Below are 20903 nucleotides of genomic sequence, written 5' to 3'. Positions count from 1 at the left end.
AGTACATAAATGAAAAAATATAAATCAATTATTCCCTCCAAGTCACAGTGGGAAAACATGATCTCCCCCACCATAAAGAACGTATCAGTGTCAGTTCTGCCTCATCTCTTTGAAGTTTTAAGAAAAGAATCCAACTCTAAAAGTAGTAACGTGTTTTTTTGTTTTTTTTCAAACAACAGCAGCAACTCATCCGGCCTTTAGTTTGCATCCAGACATAAATGACTACTGTACCTTTACATGAGATGCATGGGCTTTACATCAGGATCAAGTAACCTTGTGATTCTTTGTGTATCTTGCATTTTTGTGTCGGTTGTTTGAAGACTGGTGGTTGAAATGCAACATCACAAAAGAAATAAAGCAACAGGAACATGAGGTACACGTCCACATAGTGTATACGGCACCTTATACAGCAGGGCTGCATAGTGTGAGAAGTGTAATTTGGAGTATGGGGTTCATTTTCTGCACAGGCAATATTAGATGTCTGCTCGTTGGATCCCTTCCAGAGTTTACATGTGCAAATCTCTCCCAGCTGAATCGCCATCATAACAGAAGAGCAACTATCTGGCTCTATGATAAAAAATCTCAAGTACAAACTTGAGATTTTAAAAACTACGACCCTCAACGAGCAGCTCACTCACGCAGTCGGAGCTTAAAAATGCTGTACTGTGGTGTACAGATAATGTCAAGTGGAAGCTATAAAGATTAGACTTTGTAGAAACCAGACAAAACATTCAGCAGCTTAAATCATTTCTGTTCAGGATTCTGGGTTAGTTCTGAATACATTCGGCAACTGTGCAGCGGTGTTTTGCTCCCGGTTACATCAAAAAAAAACACGATTCACACAGTCAATTTGACTTTTTGACAATCTGGCTTCTTATCTGAATTAATGGAGACTGAGGCTAGTGGATATCACAGTATTTAGAGCCATAAAAATATTAAATAATTCACCAATCAAATGTAAAAGGATCGGGCAAAACCACTACACACATACAGAACTGAAAATGACACGTTCAAACTGATGACATGAAATAAAATGTAACTGAGTGGAGACCAAATCAAACAATATTAGCTTATTGCAGAAGTATTTGTAACATGCATAATGTATATACATTTAAAAAAAAAAAAAAGTTAATTTCTCAGCTGTAAAATGTCCCACTCTGTCTTATCTGGGTCACAGCTCTTCACGCCATCCAAAATATTTGTGATGTTGAATATTGGCATATCCTACATATAAACTCTTAAATATCAATCAGCCTCAGAAAGCCAGTGTGGTTCCGGCGCTGGTACAGGCGTATAGTGTGTGTGTGTGTGTGTGTGTGTGTGCGTGTGTGTGTACAGTATGCATGCTTTGTTATGTGTTACTTTGACCTTACCCTGAGCACCTCTCTGCAGATGTAAGCTATCCAGTCCTCCTTCAGGCAGTTTCCCTTGGTCTTCTTCACCAAGTCTGTTACTGAGCCGGCTCCACAGTACTCCATCACCAACTAGATGGACAGACGGAGAGACGTCGATCGCACACACACACACAGGAGCTCTACCGGCAGAATTTACTTTTAACATTACTGTCTTTGGAGAAATATATGCTAATTTCATACAGGATAAACCAGGAGGGGTTCGCCCCTGTTGAAGAAAAAGGAGACATTTCTAATATTTTTTTTCACTCAGTAATAAAAGAGTAGTTTACAAACCCAGAGCTGGTGGTCCTGTCCAGCAGGACCTTTCTTGATGAAAGCTCCATAATAAGTAGCGATGTTTCTGTGGTGGGAGTAACTCTTCAACATGTTGATTTCCAGCTTTATCTCCTCTTCTTCCTCCTAAACATAACAACATATAGAACGTCTTCACTTAGTAAGATGCTAAAAAAAAAAGCCACTTTAAGTATGACTGATCTGCTTTTAATTAAATTGACAGTGTTCGACAGAAGGGAGACAGCTTCAACGAAAGAGAGCACGATACACTTTCAGGACATTGAGGATGTTAATAGTTTCACTTCTTTTAACACGTCTTGCTCTTTCTTGCATCTAGAAACAAATCAAACGATACATCAGAAATACGATGATTGCTATATCCTGCTTCTATAGCGAGGCGTAGCTACGGAAGTTGAAAAGATGGAACTTTGATGAAAAGCAAAAAGTTTTTACGGTCAAATACAACACAAACACGTAGGCATCCAGGCAGCGTCTCCAATCAGACTGTTGTGTAACCTCAACATGACCTCTCACCCAGCTGCTGGACCTTAATACAACTACTCCCACTCCTCAACTAAGGTTGGCCAGTCAGTACGACACAGGGACAGATAGAACGGGCAGAAGGGAAACGGAGTGCGGCACTTTTTGTTTTCTCACTATAAATCCCCGAAATTGACTTGTGACTTGTCCAATTCAGTGAACCTCTAAATCTGCACTGGACTGGAGGAGAAAGAGGAGAGGTGGGGGAGAAAGAGGACCGGTGGGGGTGGGTGGGGGTCAGTAGAGGAGAGCTGGGGGAGCTGGATGTGGCTGTTAATCAGAAAAGAGGAAACAAGAGAGAGCTTCTCCCAGTCACTGACCTCCTTTAAATCTCCACAGGACAGGAGGGGAGAAAATGACAAGGCAGGGTTTGAACTTTCACCCCCATCTGAAACACAAAGCCTCCTGCCTGTGTCTGCAGTGTGTGTGTGTGTGTGTGTGTGTGTGTGTGTGTGTTTGAAGGGAGATAATAGCGGAGCATTTCCTGCTAAAGAGTTTGTCTGCAACACAGAAGACTCACATTCTCAACGACAGCAAATGAATTAGTTCTGCAATAAACAGATTTGTGCTGATGTATAAAAAAAGTACATGGTGTCTTTATACTTATGTAAAGGAAACAACTTCAACCAGTTCTGCCTTTAACCAGGGCTGCAACTAACAAGATTATTTCAATATCTGAATATTCTGCAGATCATTATTTCAATTGATCTCTTTTTTGTTTTAAAGGTGAAATATGACTATCACAGTCACAAAACCCAAAGATGTTAAATTTGTGTGTCATCAAATCATGGGAATCTTCAAACTGATAATGTTTTGTCTCATGGGGAGTCAGGAATGTCTATGCCACATTCCAGTTCCTGTAATCCATACAAGGACTGTTGATACATTTTACATAACATAAATCAGTGGATCATCAAAGTCATTAGGATTCACAGGCTGGTCTGTATTAAGTTCGACTCATTTCACAGGAAACAGGACCTGACAACTGTTGTCATAGTGTCTGCCAAAAATTCTGGGGTAATTCAGATTACCCAAGTCAGAAGACTCTTCCTCAGGGGACCATGAATGTGTGGACCAAATTCCATGGCATCTAATAGTCTTTTAGTTGTCAAGACATTTCATTAAAGCCATAAATTCCAAGCTGCTCATATTGCCAGAGGGAAAGTTTGCGGATCCCCAAAATCAGGAGAGTTAATTTCATCACCTGTTGCTAGGCGATGGAAAATTCCTTACCTAGAACCACGGGGGACTGGGACTAAAAAGGGCCCTGAACTTCCCTCCCAAATAGGCCCCACCACAACTATCTGTGCAAATTGACACGTAGCGCCATAAGAATTGGTAAATTGCGGTCTGTTTTGATATTCAGTATTATATGATTTTATGACCAGTTCTTGAGCAATTTGAATGGGGACGAATGGGTGTGTATTTGGATGTTGGCTGGGTTAATTTGTCTTCATTCATTTCACTACTTTAGGGTTTTATTCAGGGTGCGCTTTGTGAAGAAAAAAAACAGCAGGGAAGATGACTCCACCGTGTGTCACGGGCTGGCTTAGCAATCAAAACCTTCGGTACATAAGACAGACGCACTAGCAATGACGCTAAATGCAAGGGCTCTTCCTAAGCAGATAGTTAGGATCCATTCTAGTCCATCGGCGAGTGAGGTTTACACACTGCGCAGCACAGCGATCGACTGGCAGACCATCGTTACACGCGCAGAACAAAACAAAACATGCAAGAATTAAATCGCCCTTCCAAATACTATGGCCGCTGGCGATGGCCGTCAGAACGTCCAGATGGCCAGTCCGCCCCTGCCTAGAACCATGCCAATTAAGTCCTTAACAATGACTAATGTGTACTAAAGTGATGAATTTCTTATCAAAATAGTTGGCAATTATTGTTCTGTTGACATATTAATCCGCCCATTAACAAACAGTTCAGTAAACATTAGATAGGATGCAGGTCAAACCCTTTGCTTTGCTACATTATGGCCCAGGATGCCTTCCACCCTGTGGCAACATGTTATTCCAAAGCTCATATTTAACCACGTTCTGCTGCCGCTGTTCCCTCACATCTGTAAACCACGAGCAATTTTCAACAAAACCTCCACATCTCAGCTGTTCCGTCTCCGTGTACAGCTGTAACCCCACGAGACACAACACACACACAGATCACCTCCCTCTTTACTGCTTCAAAGAGATTCTTTCATCCTCAAATTGATTTACAGCATGATGAGTTGTTTTAATATTTTATTTCTGCAATACTATCAACACTGTGGCTTTAAAACTGGAAAGTGAGCAAAACTTTAATATCAAGGAAATTAGTCTGGAATCTAATAAAAAAAAAAAGTTATTCTGGGTCAAAACTGGTGGGAGATGAAAGGAAGTAAATGCTATTTCATGTAATTTCATTCTGTCAGGCTTGCGGTATATCTAAGTAGATTTTTTTTTTATCCTTGTTGTGTGTCTGTGCTTCGGGAAGGGAGTCAGAAGATGCTGTCAGATGGATAGTAAAAGCCCCATGGCTTCAACTATCAACATGAGGGGAGAGAGGACTGAGAGGCAGATGCACTGCAAAGACAGTCATTTAGGTGCTGTGTGATATGGTTTTACTTCTTCCCAAGGCAAAGAAGGAAATATCTCAATCGCAAATCACATATATAGCTTGTGTTCTGTCTTTTTTTCTATCTGTGCGCCTCGTTTTGACACTTTTATGGTACTCACAGAGCCCCTAGACCTTATTTATTATGAAAAAAGCCAAGAAATCTCAATTTTGACAATATGGACCCTTTAAATACATTTCAAATGTGAAACACTTTTTATACTGTGGATTGTCTGAATACTTGATGGCTATTATTTACTGAGATGTGCATCAATATTGCTCCGCAGTATGCCCTGCTAATTGCCAGTTTTTATTTCAATGTTTGATCATTAGTCTGTCTCAATGAATAGCTTTTCATCCTGCATTAGTCCATTTTAAAATTATGTGTGCCAAAAATGACGAGTGTCATCATCACATCCATAAATATTGTCTGGACTGGTCCTCACTGGTTGCTGCTTGAAATTGCGATTAAAACAGTTCCCTGAGCACAAGGCGCACACACAAATTTCGGACCCGGGATGAGCATTTTATTCTTTGACACACACTTAACTAGAAAATAATGTCCTTTAATACCTGCCTTCTTCGCTGCACTGCCGTGTCCGGCTGCTCTGGTGCACGGAGCATAAAACGAGAGAGGTGATTAGCCAACTCACAAAATAGTCGGCGATTAATTTAGAAATAGATTACAAATCGATTCATCGATTGTTGTCGCAGTTTCACATCTTATGTGATTAGTGTCAAGAGCAATCGGACACGGCGGATCAAGTAATATCAGTAGAGTCGCTGCTTTAAACTCCTCACACCACTCAAAGACTGCACGACTGGATTCACTGTAATATTCACCACACATAAGCAAAAGAATGAATTAGTTGAGAGCACAGGTAATAGACAGTTTTTTTTTACCTCTGTGACCTCCATGACTTTGATAGCTGCCAGCTGGCCTGTCTTGACGTGACGACCCTGGTGGGATAGATGAAGAACGGGTTCAGATCACTGTAGAAACAACAGACTCGACACCCCACGCAAAACAATTATCTCCAACAACGTACACACTTTTACTTTTTCATCTTGACACAGAATTATCAAAAAAAAACTAAAACATGACTCAATAGCTTATTCCTAAACAAGAACATCGATCAACGGCATTTTGTCGTGGGATAAATTGTCGATGGCAAAAGATGATTCCATAATTATGGTACAATCAACTCAGTGGGATTGCTTTATGTATAGCTCATGATCACCACAGCCGCTAATAAGAGCAGAGCACATGTAGAGACAAAATTGAATCATCCCACACTGGGAGGCTCAGGTCAATATTCTTCAAATGTTCCAGTTCATTGCAGCTGTTTGAATGGGGAAGGCCGGCAGGATGGAGAAGTACGGGATTAGACAGCAAGTACTGTGTAACTTCAACCCTGGATAACAACACAAACTGTGCCCAGGGCAGAATGGATAATCAGCACAACAATCATTTAGTAACATATACACAAATCACAACAACTTTCGAGTGAATACTCGGATTGCTGTGATTTCATTTCCAACACCCGTGTACACGGCGGCGTCCACATACTTTAATTTTCTCGTCAGAGGCACAGTCAGACGGAACAAGACACGGCGCAAGATTAAAGGAGGGAGCGAGCCCGCACGCACACGCAGATCTGTAAAGTGCAGTCAGGTGAAAAGGGGAAAATTGAAAACCTTGTGATGAGTCGGAAAACTGACGAGATACAAGAGATGATACTCTATAGGTCTTTCATTTGAGGTGTATGGCAGAGGTGAGTGTGTGTGTGCGTGTGTGTGTGTGTGTGTGTGCGTATAAAACAGACTAGAGGGCATGACAGATCCCACTTCACCTCAATCAGTTCATATTCATGTCCATCTATGTAACTATGTCCACATAAACCAAGTATCTTACACTCTCAGAGAATTCAAGCAGTTCTTTTCTTTTTATTTCCATTAAATCAGTTACTTCAGTCCAATCCACTGCCAGTGGAACTGCGTCAGGCTTTTTTAATCCAAAGGCCAACTCATACTTTCCACGTCGGTGCGATCGCAAAGGTCTGCGAGGGGTCCACGAGGGTCGGCGTGATGGAAATGTCATCGTCTGGCCAATGTCTGCGAGGGTCAGCATAGCTGCGTGTGAAGACGTCCGCGTACACTCCCAAATGTGTGACTGTGTAGCACACTGTGCGAACTGTGCATGCTCCAGATAACTAGATGGAAATGTCCGAACGATCATTTTCTTTTTCTGTCCACAAGGTCGATATAACCAGGAAACTGTCACGGCAAACAGAACTGGGGAAAAATGATTTACAGTAAACATGCTGGAAATCTTGGTAGAATGTAGTTCAAAATTGAAAAGGAAGCAAAGGGGGGAACTTTGCCAAACTGGATGTGGAAATGTGCCACAGTCGGATCATTCGAGGACAAAGTCTTTAAAGTCCTGAGCAAGTGATTGCACTTAGTTACAGTGGCTAGTGGAATAGAGGTTGGCCAGTACATGGCATTATGCCTTTGGCTCTGCAAACAGTTTCATCACTGAATAAACTCTTGTAGGTATCTTAGTCCATCAGTTTATGCTAACAGAGTGTGTTAACTAATCAGTTACTAGAACCTACATGAAACCCTGAAATATGTCCACAACACCGTGTGGGACTGTTTGTGGACACGAGAAAGGCTGCATCATTGGGACCACCATGGTTACAAATGCAAGTGTATGATGTTTTTCATTTGAAAAAAAAACCCCAAACCAGTCTCATCCTCAGTTCCCTCTGGCCCGGCGTAGCCAGACTAAGACTAAAATGCGTATTAGTCAGGGACCTCTCGGTTAATTTTCGATTTCCAAGCGGCGTTACCAACGGACGCAGAGCAAAATGCCTCCGGACGCAATTGGACAGACCTACAACCAGCGAGAGCAACGAATCATGTGACGTCTGTTGAGCGACGGGCCACAATGTCTGTGGACGAGTGTTTTTGTGGGAGAAATTTGAAGATATCGGGTACTTTAAGTCAAATGCTCGTTCGTCGGCTGCAGCCTTGGTTGTTTACAAAAGTCACTTCCCTCCGTGTCGCGGTATAGACCCCGCCCATTATCAGATAATCGGTTGTGATTGGACTGGCAAGTTTTGTGCCGGAGGAAAATCACTTCCCAATGGAGGGGATCCAGACCGTATTCTGGCAGAGCAAATTTAAATGAGCTCCCAGAATTAGTCTGGGTCCCAGGCTACAATTCACATGACCTGAGCAAAGGAGGCTAGGAATATTCATTAAAAAAAAGGGGAAAGCAACGATGTGCTTTGAAATAAAGTTTTTTTTCTTCGTGAAGCCGACTCCTTGCCGGACAACCACCTGGCTGTTTTTTTCTCACAAACATTTCACCTTTCATATTGAATGTCCGTCTCACTGACCCCTGCCCTGTTCATTCCGGCCGCGATTCTGCCTCCAAGTAGAGGACATTGTCTCCGTAGTCGCAAAGAATGGTGACATCCAAGACGCCCCTGCCCTGACTGGGATGAATGAGGAAATGGCCTTCCTGTCCCTTTAGACTTGATGATCTGCTGGCTGTGCTGCCTGCCACCACAAATTACAAATGTGTGAAATGTTCTATTCTCAACTGGTGCTACTGTAGCTATTAACAATCTGCAGCACTGACGCACACAGACACACTTAAAACGGCTCTATGGTCTTCAATTAATTGGAGAAAGCTTCTGCACTTTTTGGCATTGACACCCAGTGTATCTAACACACAGACTCACGCACTTACAGTGTATGACAAAGTGCATGGAAATCAAACGCACATAATACATCCAGAAACAAATGTCATCTCCTTATCAGTCTGTCACATGCTGACACACACACACACTGGCAGAATAAGGGAACACTACAAATATTGTGTCAGTGAAAAGGTTTCTATAATGCAGTCATACATATGCAAATTCGATACAAGAGAGACATTTGCGAAGCAGTCAGCAAGGAGACAAATGAGAGGAACAGTTTACAACGTGCTAACCCTTCCACCCCAACCACTATATCTGTCTCATCTCCTCCCCTCCGTCTTTCTATCTGCCCCTACAGAACAGCCTCTTAGCTACATATGTGCACTTTGTGCTTGACTGGACGGAATCTCTGATCACCTCGCCTCTACAAAGTGTGTGTGTGTGTGTGTGTGTGTGTTTGCAGAGAAACAACTTCTTTTATTTCCTCCATTCCATTCACATGGAACGTTCACTGGCTGGCACTACACGGTCCAAAGAGCTGGACTGGTTTCTATTATATTCAGAATAATGCTGCAAACGGAGAAAGAGCTAAGAAAGTGAAGTTACTCCCACTGTGTGTGTGTGTGTGTGTGTGCGCACGCGTGTCCGCGTGTCCCCTGTCGGCCAACAGAGAGGATTGAGAGGGTTTAGCTTATCGCAGAAACACTTCAGCATTGTATGCAAATCCATAATTGATCAGGCTATTAACAAAACTGATACTGTTCAGTGATTCAGCACACAATTGTTACACTCCACCAACTTTACACATTAATCTTCCACATAAAAAAAACAAAACATATCACACAATAACACACAATCGCAATCCATGGTCAGAGGTCTGAACTGAACTGTTTCTGAATGATTATCCAGACTCGGACCAGCGCATGGACGTATATGTGTTTGTAACATTTCAAACACAGTTACACTATTTTGAAGTTGGACGTTAAAACCTGCTGAGCTCAACTTTTCTATATATATTAAACAATACCATACTCAACTGCTCCCTATCTCTAGCACACGCACACACACACACACACACTCCGGGGTAATCAGCACTATCCATAGCTCCATGTCTCATGGGGAGGGGGGAGGCTGCTTTCCTCTTCTCTCTCTAGCTCTTCGTTTGTCTCTCTCCCTCTTCCTTCCTCCCCTCCTCGCTGTCTCTCTGCCTTTCACCTCTGCTTTCCTTCCCCTGCCCTCACTCACTCACTCTCTCCCTCTGTCTCTCTCTCCTTCCTCTCCATTCCATTCCTTTGCCTCTCTCTCCCGGTCTTTCTGTTTCGCCTCGAACAAAAACAGATGAAGCAACTCCAGACTGTGTTGGAGGATGTTTCCTGTCTCCCTCGGCTCAGAGACCCACCCACCACTGCTTGGCTTTGGAACAAAAAACTAACAATACTATTTTTTCAGATTTCACCACCTAAAATTTTGAATTTCAAATAGTGCAATGGGAGTAAACTTTGCACTGTTCATTTCTTAATAGAGATGGAAACACCTTAAACACCCTTTGCAGTGGCTTCCCCTGTGTAGCAGCGGCAGGAGGTGTTGTGCCGTCTCCGTGGGAGGGGATTGATGTGGTTGCCGCGGAGATAAGCGCCTTATCAAAATCTACATTTGGATAGTTTTTAAATGCTTGTGTAAGCAGATGAGTTAAAGTTTGTGAAACAACAATGATGTGTGGGTAATAGAATGAGAAGTGACAAGACTGACACTAGGAAGATTTGAGGAAGTGACTCACTCTGGGAATTTGTATTGCAGCCGGCTGTTTTATGATGTACGAACGTGGTGTCCTCGAGGTTTACTGAGATCAACTGTCAAATTGGTTCTCTTGAGCAAATATGAATGGCTTTGACCTTTCCGAACCCGATTAAATGTGACAAATGAAAGTTAAAGACACGTTTCACCTTACTAAATACATTCTGTAAACATGACTTGGCCGAGCAGACACAGATACACACAAACAGTCTGAAGAAGCATTTCAACACGTTTCATTTGGTCAGAGGAGCTGCTAATTTCAGCTTTACTTAGAGTTGTGCTGTGTTGACCATAGAGATACGCTTTAGTGGAGTTTGACATTGTCTCACTCACACACACACACACACACACACACACACACACACACACACACACACACACACACACACACACACACACACACACACACACACACACACACACACACACACACACACACACACACACACACACACACACACACACACACACACACACACGAGAGAAGGCGAGAAAGAGAGAGAGAGACAAATGACACAGATTACTCTAAAGCAATGGCTTGCGGTGCCAGGGAAGGGAAGTTCCTTTTGCAAACATGGAAACGCCCTTAGTGTGTCTGTGCGTGTGTGGGTGTGTGTGTGTGTGTGTGTGCAAGTGATGACAAGATGCTGAGTGAAAGGGAGGAGCATGCACAGTGTCTGTCTCTTCACAGTGCCGTACTTAAAGTACAATAAGTTGTAACTTGAAAAGTTCAAGAGCTGAAGTCACTTTTTTCTCTTTTGCCTTATGTAAATATGGCAATAATTTGTGTGTATCCTTGATCCATGCAGGACAGACTGGCAATAACTCATGACAAAACAAAAAAATATTTTAAAAAATCAAAGAAATTCCTGTGAAGTGGTTTTGCCCACTTGTAAGGGCTGTATTTCTTTGTCTCGGGGCCACAATACCACTGCAGGCATACGACTACCATGTGATTACTACTGCACATGGTACATCTTTTCACACTAGTGTGCTTGTGTGTGTGTGTGTGCACGCGTGCTTTCTCCACGAGTTGGACAAAAATGATATTGTCCTTGGGTGCACATGTTTTGGACACCAAAAAGCCAGGAGTCAACTATGTGAAATCAATGCTGTGCATGAAAAAAGAATTCCAAGAAAAAGCAACGAAAAAAACAATGAGAGAAGAGAAAAGAAAAGAGAAGAGAAAAGGCTTAAGGTTATAGAAATGAAGAGGAGTAAAAATAAGAATAGAAAGGGTGCGATTGTGTTTGTCTTTACCAGGAACTCTTTGAGGAACTAAGGAACTTTACCTGCATTCATACTACAGGGATCTGGATCCCATGGCATGGGACAGTCTGCTGAAAACTATACGGGTGGGGTTTGCAGTACTGAATGTCACTTACTGGTCAAACTCAGCTTGCATTTCTGACACCTACAACAGCAGACAAATAACCACAAGAGAAAAAATGTACTATTCGGTCCTCTTAAAAATCTCCATTACCCTTCACATATGAACTTTTGTCACAGGACTCAGTGTTTTCTCTATTTCGTGCATAAATTGTAGCCTGGGACCCAGACGAATTTAAATTTGCTCTGCCAGACTACGGTCTGGTTACCCTTCATTGGGCAGTGATTTCCCCCCGGCAGAAAACCTGCAGGTCCAATCACAACCGATTATCTGACAATGGGCGGAGTTTATACCACAGAGGCTGCTGCTGATGAACGAGCATTTGACTAAGAGTACCAGATATCTTCAAATCTCTGCCATAAAAACGGCAGCACTCGTTCACAGACATTGTGGAATCATCATCACGGGCATCTCCTCTCTGCTCTCGTCTGTTGACACTTTTGCATCGCTCAGCAGAGGTTACATGATTCGTCTGCGTCCGTTGGTAACGCCTCTTGGAAATCGAAAATGAACCGTGAGGTCCCAGACTAATACCCATTTGAGTTTTAGTCCAACTTCGCCAGGCTAGCATTAATTATGTCTCAATCTAGGCGGCTTTTTTAATTCTGTTTTTGCCCTAATTTCTCTCATCCCCACAGCCCCTAAAATGTGGGGGAAATGCAGAAAAAACTAAAGTGCACTGAAGATTCTTTGAGTTCCTCAGAAGCTCCTGATGTTTCAGTCTCTGGGGCTATTTGGATGAAAAAGGCTGTATTGTTTCTTCCAGCCCTCTCTACTCCCCCAGCTGACTCCATCTCTACTGAACTGTGCCAGACGACAGCAGGAGGCCGCTCCACTGAATTAAAGTGACAATCCAGCTAATGGGGCAAACTCTGCTCCAGCAACACAGGCACAAACCTATCGTAATGCTCAACAATATGGGTCTAAGACAAATTTAGCATTCACTACAACCGACTCCTGATGTTACACAGGTCGGCTGTGAGTAGAGCTAAATGGCAACATAACTCAAGTTGGCCTACAAACTATTTAACCAAACACTTCATCCTCTCTCTCTCTCTCTTTTTCAAAGTCACAGACTGTGGTTCTTGAATCTTCCTCACCCTGTCACAACTAACGTCCGCCCCCTGCCCTCACTTCGTCTCCCTCCTCCAGTTGATCGCTTGCCGGCTTCTCTTCAAACATTAAGTTTTTCACTTCAAATTTTGCCAGAGGGCCTATGTTGCTAAGATGCCACGAACTTACAGCAAAGTCACTGGGGGAGGGCTGTTATCTTCTCCGGTTCTTGTACATATTTACAGAAGTTGTAACAACAGGAACGCTGCTGATGCCAGGACTCGCTTCCCTGCCACGAGCAGCATCGTCGCCACTGTCAACACATTGTGTGTGTTTAAAAAAATGCAGATTTCAGAAGTTCGGGGTCGATGTCTGTCCGTCTTTGGTTTCAGACGAATTCAAGGAGACTTTTTGGACAGCTTTTATCGCGCTTAACGTGGTGCTCTGCTGTGCGGGTGTGGCGAAGGACTGAGACACACACACACAGACACACACACACACACACACACAAACAAACACACACAGTGAAACGGAAAGCAGGGGAGTGAAACTTGACCATAAATAACAGCAAATCACAGTAGAGAGCCACACTATGCTGAAATTAAACACTGCACATAAATTAGGTGAATAACATTAGTAAAATAATTTTGCGCCCCTGCTCAATGGTCTAGTTATGTGGTTTATGTGTTTTAACCTACTGCCTGACCCCTCTGATTTGTTTGCGTGACTTGATTGACCTTATCTAACCCTGCTTGTTGCTATAAGCTTTTGCCAGTTGACTTAAGACCTTTCACTTAACACAGCCATTTCTTTATTTTACCATTTAGGTCATGTATGATGAATAAAAACACGGGTGTGTGAATTTCATGTGCTGTAGATATGTCTTTGAAAACCATGGTGACCTCAGCTTCTCTGTAAAAGTAAAAGAGGGACTGGTTTTGTCCGTGAGTTCACGTTGTGACTATGTGGCAGCCCATAAAGCCCTGTATCTTCTGAACTCGGTCCATCTTGGCACAATACAGGGGGATTTTGTTGATGTCTTACTCTTCCTAAATATATAAAAAATATATATAAAGTTTGATTGTGACACATTATATCAATGTTTCAAACAAACGTCCCCCTGTTGTTCTACACTGTGTTCAAGCTAAATTTACATGAATATTTAACACAGATATCTAAGCTTAGAATTTAGATCGGAGCATCCGTGTCGGGTTTCCATTATGAAACGCTCCGACTGCAACGTAGTGAAAATGCAACACACACACACACACACACACACACACACACACACACACACACACACACACACACACACACACACACACACACACACACACACACACACACACACACACACACACACACACACACACACACACACACACACACACACACACACACACACACACACACACACAAATAAACAGAGGAAAAGCCCAGTTGCATCGTCAGCATCTCCAGCACTCACATCCATCCACAACCAAGTGTTTTCTTTGGGGGCCATGTTGCATGTTTGTGTGTGTGCGTGTGTGCATGTGTGGAAATCATTGTTCTATCGTGCCCGGTTCCTGCCGAGGTTTTCCCACGACGGGACCTGTTGTAAAGCTGAAAACACACTCACAGACAGACACTAACAGTTCTTCTCATCAATGTCCAATTAAAAGCCTGACGGAAATAAACTTTATTACTCCCTGTAGCAATTCTCATGAGGCAGCATTAAGTATTGCTGGACCGTGTCTGCATCATGAGCATAACAGACCATAACAGTAAATGCATTTGATGGATAAAAATATGAATAGAATAATCAAAGAAGTGGTGACGCCTCAGCGGACGCTCCGGGAGAATTTGAGCAGCCCAGAGAAGAGTAGCCATTTCATGCCATATTATTTCATTACACAGAAATTAGTCTGTGAAAAAAAACAACGTCTCAAACTATTACTACTCTGTAGAGTTTCACTCTTCGCAAAACAAAAGTTCCTCTTCGGAGGACAAGCTGCGTCACGAAACACGGGCTTCATCCAAAGAGCTTATGAGGTCGACACTGCCTCTGCTCGTGGGTTGACGACGCGAGAAACACTAAAATCACTAGAATCACCAAAATCACTGCTCCAACTCCCCGTGAATGTGAGAGCTCACCATATTTGGAGAGTTCCCCTTGTTAAAGCATCAATGAACGTGAGTCAGGGGGTGACATGTGTGATTTTTCTACCGTTGCGTAATCGCACCTTGTGTAACGGCCGACACGGGCCTGACTGTCCTGTGCGTCGCTTGCAACATTTCCTCTTTCAGGAAATCAAGTGGCAATCGAGGCACACACACACCCACCTTCTGTCTCACACACATCGAGGCACACACACACCCACCTTCTGTCTCACACACATCGAGACACACACACACACACACGCACACCTCTGAGAACAATCCTTACATTTTTAACCCTCTGCGTTAAATCATTCCCTTAGCCTAGAGCTACATTTTTAGCAAGACCAAGAAGTGATTTATTGTTGCTTGCGTCTTCCTCTTCTTCTTCTTCTGCAGTGACCTGCAATCGCTCCTATTGAACCAACCCCATACAAAGGCCACAACCGTCACACCAGAGACCAGGGTTCACATCCACAGTCTGTGCTTAGGTTTTCAGGCAACGCGGGCACAAGCACTGTGAGTGTCTGAGCACGGAGCCATAAAACAATTGTAAAAAAATCCTTCAGTCGCTACAATCGGATGTTGTGCCGCAAGGTCGGGAAATTTCAGGAGGAGACAACACAAGTTTTCTGTGAACATTTTTACTCGCATATTCATTGCTGGTGCTACTTGCCAAAAGTGTAAATTAGCGACGACAACAAAACGTAAACGTGATCAGGTCGCAATTATGTTTCTTGCAGAATGGATTTAATGTCGCACTTTATAAAACGGGAAGCGTTTCAGATCAGATCAAGCGATCTGATTGGTTCGTAGCTGTGGTATATTGAGCGTATACCACGGCTACGACGTTGAATCAGTTTGCACCGGTCCGTGCAAGTAGTAACGACGTAAGTAGAGGTGAGTAGCGACGCAGGGAAGTTGAGTAAACTTAGGAGCTCATAGCACACGGTGAGGTTGAATGGTGTTTTGGCGGACCCAGCTTTTCTGGGTCTTCTTTCTGAGGAACGCTACGGTGTGTTGCATAGCAACCGCCGCGCACTGTGCAGGCAGCCAGGAGGGACAACTTTTTTGTATTCGTTCAAAAAAAATCTTTTTTGACGAAATGAAAAAATCTAACTGTAGTGTGTCTATTACTTTCATTTCAATATACTTGTCATCGTTTTATAAAAGCAATAGCTCACTTAAGTCTGTGGTATATGCTCATTATACCACAGTAAAGGGAGTCGCCAGAACAACGCCCCTTAACTGTGGTATAATATCCGTATATCACGGCCTGTAGTTAGCTATTGCTTAATTAATTGTATGGAAACTTTATATTTGTGTCTCGTCCTGCAGGAAAAATAACCATCATCCTCCATAGTTCAGTTTGGAAGGCAATGTCACATCACCTTCTGTACAAACATGTTTATATGTTTATTCGTCTTTTCTTTGCCAAATGGCAGCTCAACGTATGGGCACTACTGTACATCTTACTGGGGTAACAATAACGAGGCTTTAAATTCTCAAGGGTGCGAACCCTCCGTTGCAAAATCATTGATCGCTGGCTCCTATTTTTTTTTCAAAACCAAAACTAGTCCGTACACCCAAAGCGACACGGTTTGTGGTACAGCAAAGGCATGTGAACGTGGAGGCACAACCATCTGCACAGGCCTAAATAAGAGCGAACACCTCCTTTGACCACAAACCACACACACACATAGTCCAACAGATATTGCGATAAGGAAGTGGGCCCCACCCCGGGGCCCTTTAAAGATGATGCATATGCAGATGCTAGTGTGTTTGTGTCTTTTCTTTTTTCAAGAGCTACAGGATATTTCAGTCGAACTGAGAATTGCATCTTGTTCCCCCTGAGCAACTGTAAGTAGCCGTAGTGAGTTTTACCACAAGTGACGTGTCTCACGGTCTAACTTACTGCCAACGTCTGCAAACATGAACTTTTTGTATCAGTATCACAGTGTGCAGCAGTGTTTCTCTTCTTCCTATTGACATAAGAATACATGTCAACAACAAACCAGCAAGTCACGCCGCTTCTAACCTCTCATCTGTTCTCGTCGTATGATCAATTAATCCCTGGTTTGGTTTTATTAAATGTCAGAAATTAGGGATGTCTTAGTCCACAAATTGCCTGTTTTGTCTAAACTTTGGATAACATTTCTTTCAGCAGCAACACAAATCGCGTCAGACTTGCACGTGCAACGTCCGATAGGCCTCCACTGCAGGCTCACGTGATTCAGTATCAAAAAAAGGTCTTAAAATGACGATAATATTGTTTGTCGCAATTATTTCTGGGACCATATATCGTGCAAAACACAAAGTAGTCGTGACAGGCCTATTCATATGTGACAATCGCCGAACAAAATGGAAAGGGGGGGGGGGCAGAGAGGCATGGTGAGTGTGTCTTTACCTTGTACACTTGACCGTAGGTTCCATTGCCAACCACTTCCACCAGCTCGAAGATACCTGCTGGATCCTGGAGAGCGACAAACACACAGAGTCAGTGAGGAAGGAGAATCGGGACAGGAGGGATGGGAACCGGAGAAGTGTAAAAAAGTGGTGCACATTTCGGCGAGGGGCAACAGGGTCACGCCGAGCACAACTATGAGAAGCTCTATATGCTCGGACCTGAGGGCAAACGGGAGAAACAATGCAGTGCCGCAGAAGGATGTGGACTGAGGAAGTGGTGCTCGCAAACTGTGGATCACACTTTTGAGCTTACAAGTGAGGAAGACATCATTTAACAAAATGTCCTCAATGTGCAATTTCACTGACTGGGGGAGTATTCTTAACCGTAGGAGATGTAACATGTCGTTACATTAGTCTTGCTTTAATGTGATGTCGTCTTTTTATATCTTTTTTTAAAATATACATACAGATATGTGACCTGAAAACCGTATTATTGTTGGAACGCTGATTTCAATTGTCTGTGATTTGTATGTTTTTGCGAACCCACTTTGCAAAGCTGCTTCTGAAAGGTGCTATATAAATAAAAAAAAGTATTATTATTATGATTATTATTTTGTCTACACGGCCATGGCATCACACGGGCCCAGCCGTCAGTGTCAGCGTGGGACTGTGACAGAAAAACACCGTGGCAATAAGAAGACATTGAACGCAACACATCGACGAGCAATAGATCACTAGTATTCACTGATTTGGATTAAAGCAACTGATTTCTTGTTTGTGTTTCCTGACATCAAATACACGCACACACACACACACGCACGCACGCAGCGTCGGGGGCTTTCTCTTCGACGTCGACCACTTGTTGCGCGGTGAACTTTTCGGGCAAACCGAGCCAGAGGGAACTCCGGTGTGTAAACACCGCCGCTCGCAAAGCTGACAACAGACGGGACGCGGTGTGGAAAGCAAGCGCCCAGTCGCGGCACGAGACAGTTCGGTAAAAGGTTCTACAGCTGTGCGTAAAAAGCTCGTGCCGGGCGTTTAGACGACTTCCAAAATCTCTTGACAGCCCACAGAGCTGTCGCTGGGAACCGTTGCGTTCGTAAAGGAACACCCGACCACATCCTGCACTGTTTACTCAAACTTTCTCTTTAAAAAAGAAAAAAAGAAAGAAAGAAAGAAGACAACGTTTCTCTCCTCACCCGCAAAGCTGCGAGGTCGATGCTGTCCAGACTCCGGGTGGTGTTCTCCCTCGACATCGCTGCCAGTCACTTTGTCGGCGTGTCGGTGTTCGCGGGACGAGTCATGGACGGACGGACGGTCGCGAGTTTTTCTTTTTTTCTCTCTCTCTCCTCCACACACAAAAAAAAGAACTAACGGGTTTTTCCTCCCGACGGGTCCATTCGGAGGTTTGAGTCGAGCTAGCCGACGTCAAGCTAACTGCTTCCGGACACGACTTTCAGAATAGTTGTCTGCGTCAGCGCGCGCGTTAATAAAATGAATAACGTGTGTGTTTGTCTCCGTTGTCGAAGAGGCGAGACGAAGCAGCGACCATCGCGAATACTATAAAAGTCAGAGATATTCGAAACATGTCAACTTCAACGTGAAAGCGGTCGGCTCACTAACTGCGCAGCTTTAACTTTGAAATTGCAAACTCTTTGTTTCCGGTTGTATTTGCGCCACCTTACCTTCGGGTATTTCGCTCCAGAGGAGTGACTTTTGAGAAATGTTTGACTTGGGGTCAACCCCGGAAAGACGACGGGGCGAGGAGCTTCTGCTTTGCCAACCCCCCCGTCCCGTTTCAGCGGTATGCGCGTCCTTACGCAGCTGAGGGAAAGTGATGAAACGTAGACGTAGTACACAAAAATGTCTCCACGTGTATCCGTGCGTCCGCGGCCGTGCGTGCAAACAAGGTTCAAAGTCCTTACGTTACTCCAAAAAAAAAAAACAGTCATACATATAAAGGAGAATGGACAACATGTTTGTTATCGACTGAGATTAACTGAAAGGAACTTGCACACATGCAGTACACTGAGAAATTTAAAGTGGGACCACTCTGAAACACACCGATCTTCATTCTACAGTGTACAGTCAATTTGTGGGTATTTGCAGGTGTCTCATTGCTGTTCCAGTTGTACATCATCCTGTGACAGTTTGCATCTTAAGGAGCGAAGCTACGATTCACCTTCCCCAACATGAAAAAGGAAGGCGGTGGTTTTAGCTACAACAGCTACTTTTTTCTGACAGTAACACTAATTGATGCACGCGTGTGTGTCCAGTTCCACAAGGGAGAATCATTTTTGACTCATATGATTTCTTTAGAAAAAGTGTAATTTTATTTGGAAGCAACTTAGAATGTGTCACGTGCCTTGCGTGTCAGTGGGGACATTCTTAGTCATTTTTAAACCTGTACCAATGTCCTTTTTTAATCGACATCATATCTCACAAGAAGCCGGACGTGCAGCCTTTATATCATTCCAACTAAGTTTCTTAAAGGTGACATATGATGCAAAAAAAAACACTTTTTCAGTTTTTTTTGCACTTACACAATCGTATCTTTGTGTATCTGTGGAGCCTGCCGGCCCACAAACTGTGAAAGAAGACCAACCCTGTTGTTGTTTTTTTGTGAGCTGGCTGAACCCTACAGCCTGGCTCTGAACCACTGGTTCAGATTTCTTTCCCACTCTGATGTCACAGTTGGACTCTTGTGGGGTAACCCCGCCTGCAATCTGAAAAGCTGAACAGTTGGGCCGAGGTATTTTGTTGATTTTTAATAGCTCTGTAGAAAATGTATGGAGCCAGAATTTGGTCATATGTACAGCGCACAAAAAAATGACTCGCGAGCGATGTCTGCGATTTGACTCGCGCATATATTAACCATCGCGCGCAGATTTAAATCCCTTGAGGCTCAAGAGGGTCTGCTGTCGCTCGCGGGAAAAGCAGCTCCGCTGCTCGAGGGGTTATTTCTGCGCTCGCCGTGAAACATCTTACACTCGCGCGAGAGGCGGCTCCGCTGCTCGTGGAGCGCTTTCTACGCTCGCGGAGAAAGTTTTGGACACTTTAGGGGCGGAGCCTCTGGACTTTGACTGACAGCTCTTAGGGAGCCTGGAGTTGCCGGGTTGGATTTTCACGTAGGTAGGATACTGTTGGCTAGGCGAGAGACAGTGGCCGCATCGGCAGTGTGATATCTTCGTATATCAATGATCAGCACCCAGGCATTTCCACTTCTCGTGACTTTATTCAGGGAGCTGGCAGAACATGATAACATGCCCAACGTGGGAGTAAAACCTCTCATGCCTCCGGCCATATACACTCTCTCTGCACCTGGCTATATGTAATTCCCATGAGTGTACTCCTAGAGCCCTCTACTGGCCCGGGACTGTAACAACATATAACTAGTCTCTTCATGACAGGCAAGAGAGTCAACGAACGGTAATATTCTCTATTCATACATTTTCAAGTAGGCTGTAGCTGTCAAAAACTGCTTGATGGCTATGTTTTGTTAGCTACCTATAAAACCTAACAATGTTTTTTGCATGTATAAAATCAACCCTGTAATGCACAGTCAAGCTATAAACAAAC

General features: G+C 43.6%; 1 protein-coding gene across 4 annotated transcripts in view; it reads right to left on the bottom strand.

The window, feature by feature from the left end:
• Window positions 1–18764, bottom strand: part of si:zfos-2326c3.2 (misshapen-like kinase 1) — a 62384-nt gene extending 43620 nt beyond the window's left edge. Inside the window, exons 1-5 of one of the 4 annotated variants that reach the window (XM_035649604.2) lie at window positions 18524–18764; window positions 17326–17391; window positions 5730–5786; window positions 1689–1814; window positions 1374–1484 (exon numbers count right to left, since the gene is read on the bottom strand). In XM_035649604.2, coding sequence (XP_035505497.2) covers window positions 1374–1484; window positions 1689–1814; window positions 5730–5786; window positions 17326–17391; window positions 18524–18580 — 417 coding nt within the window. In that variant the 5' untranslated portion in view covers window positions 18581–18764. The remainder of the gene's footprint in view (window positions 1–1373; window positions 1485–1688; window positions 1815–5729; window positions 5787–17325; window positions 17392–18523) is intronic. The other 3 variants (XM_035649602.2, XM_035649603.2, XM_035649605.2) reach the window with 3 other exon arrangements.
• Between the last annotated feature and the right edge of the window lie 2139 nt (window positions 18765–20903).

This window comes from Scophthalmus maximus, chromosome 9 (assembly GCF_022379125.1).
Source record: "Scophthalmus maximus strain ysfricsl-2021 chromosome 9, ASM2237912v1, whole genome shotgun sequence".
NCBI lineage: Eukaryota > Metazoa > Chordata > Actinopteri > Pleuronectiformes > Scophthalmidae > Scophthalmus > Scophthalmus maximus.
This window is presented reverse-complemented; position numbering and strand designations above follow the sequence as displayed.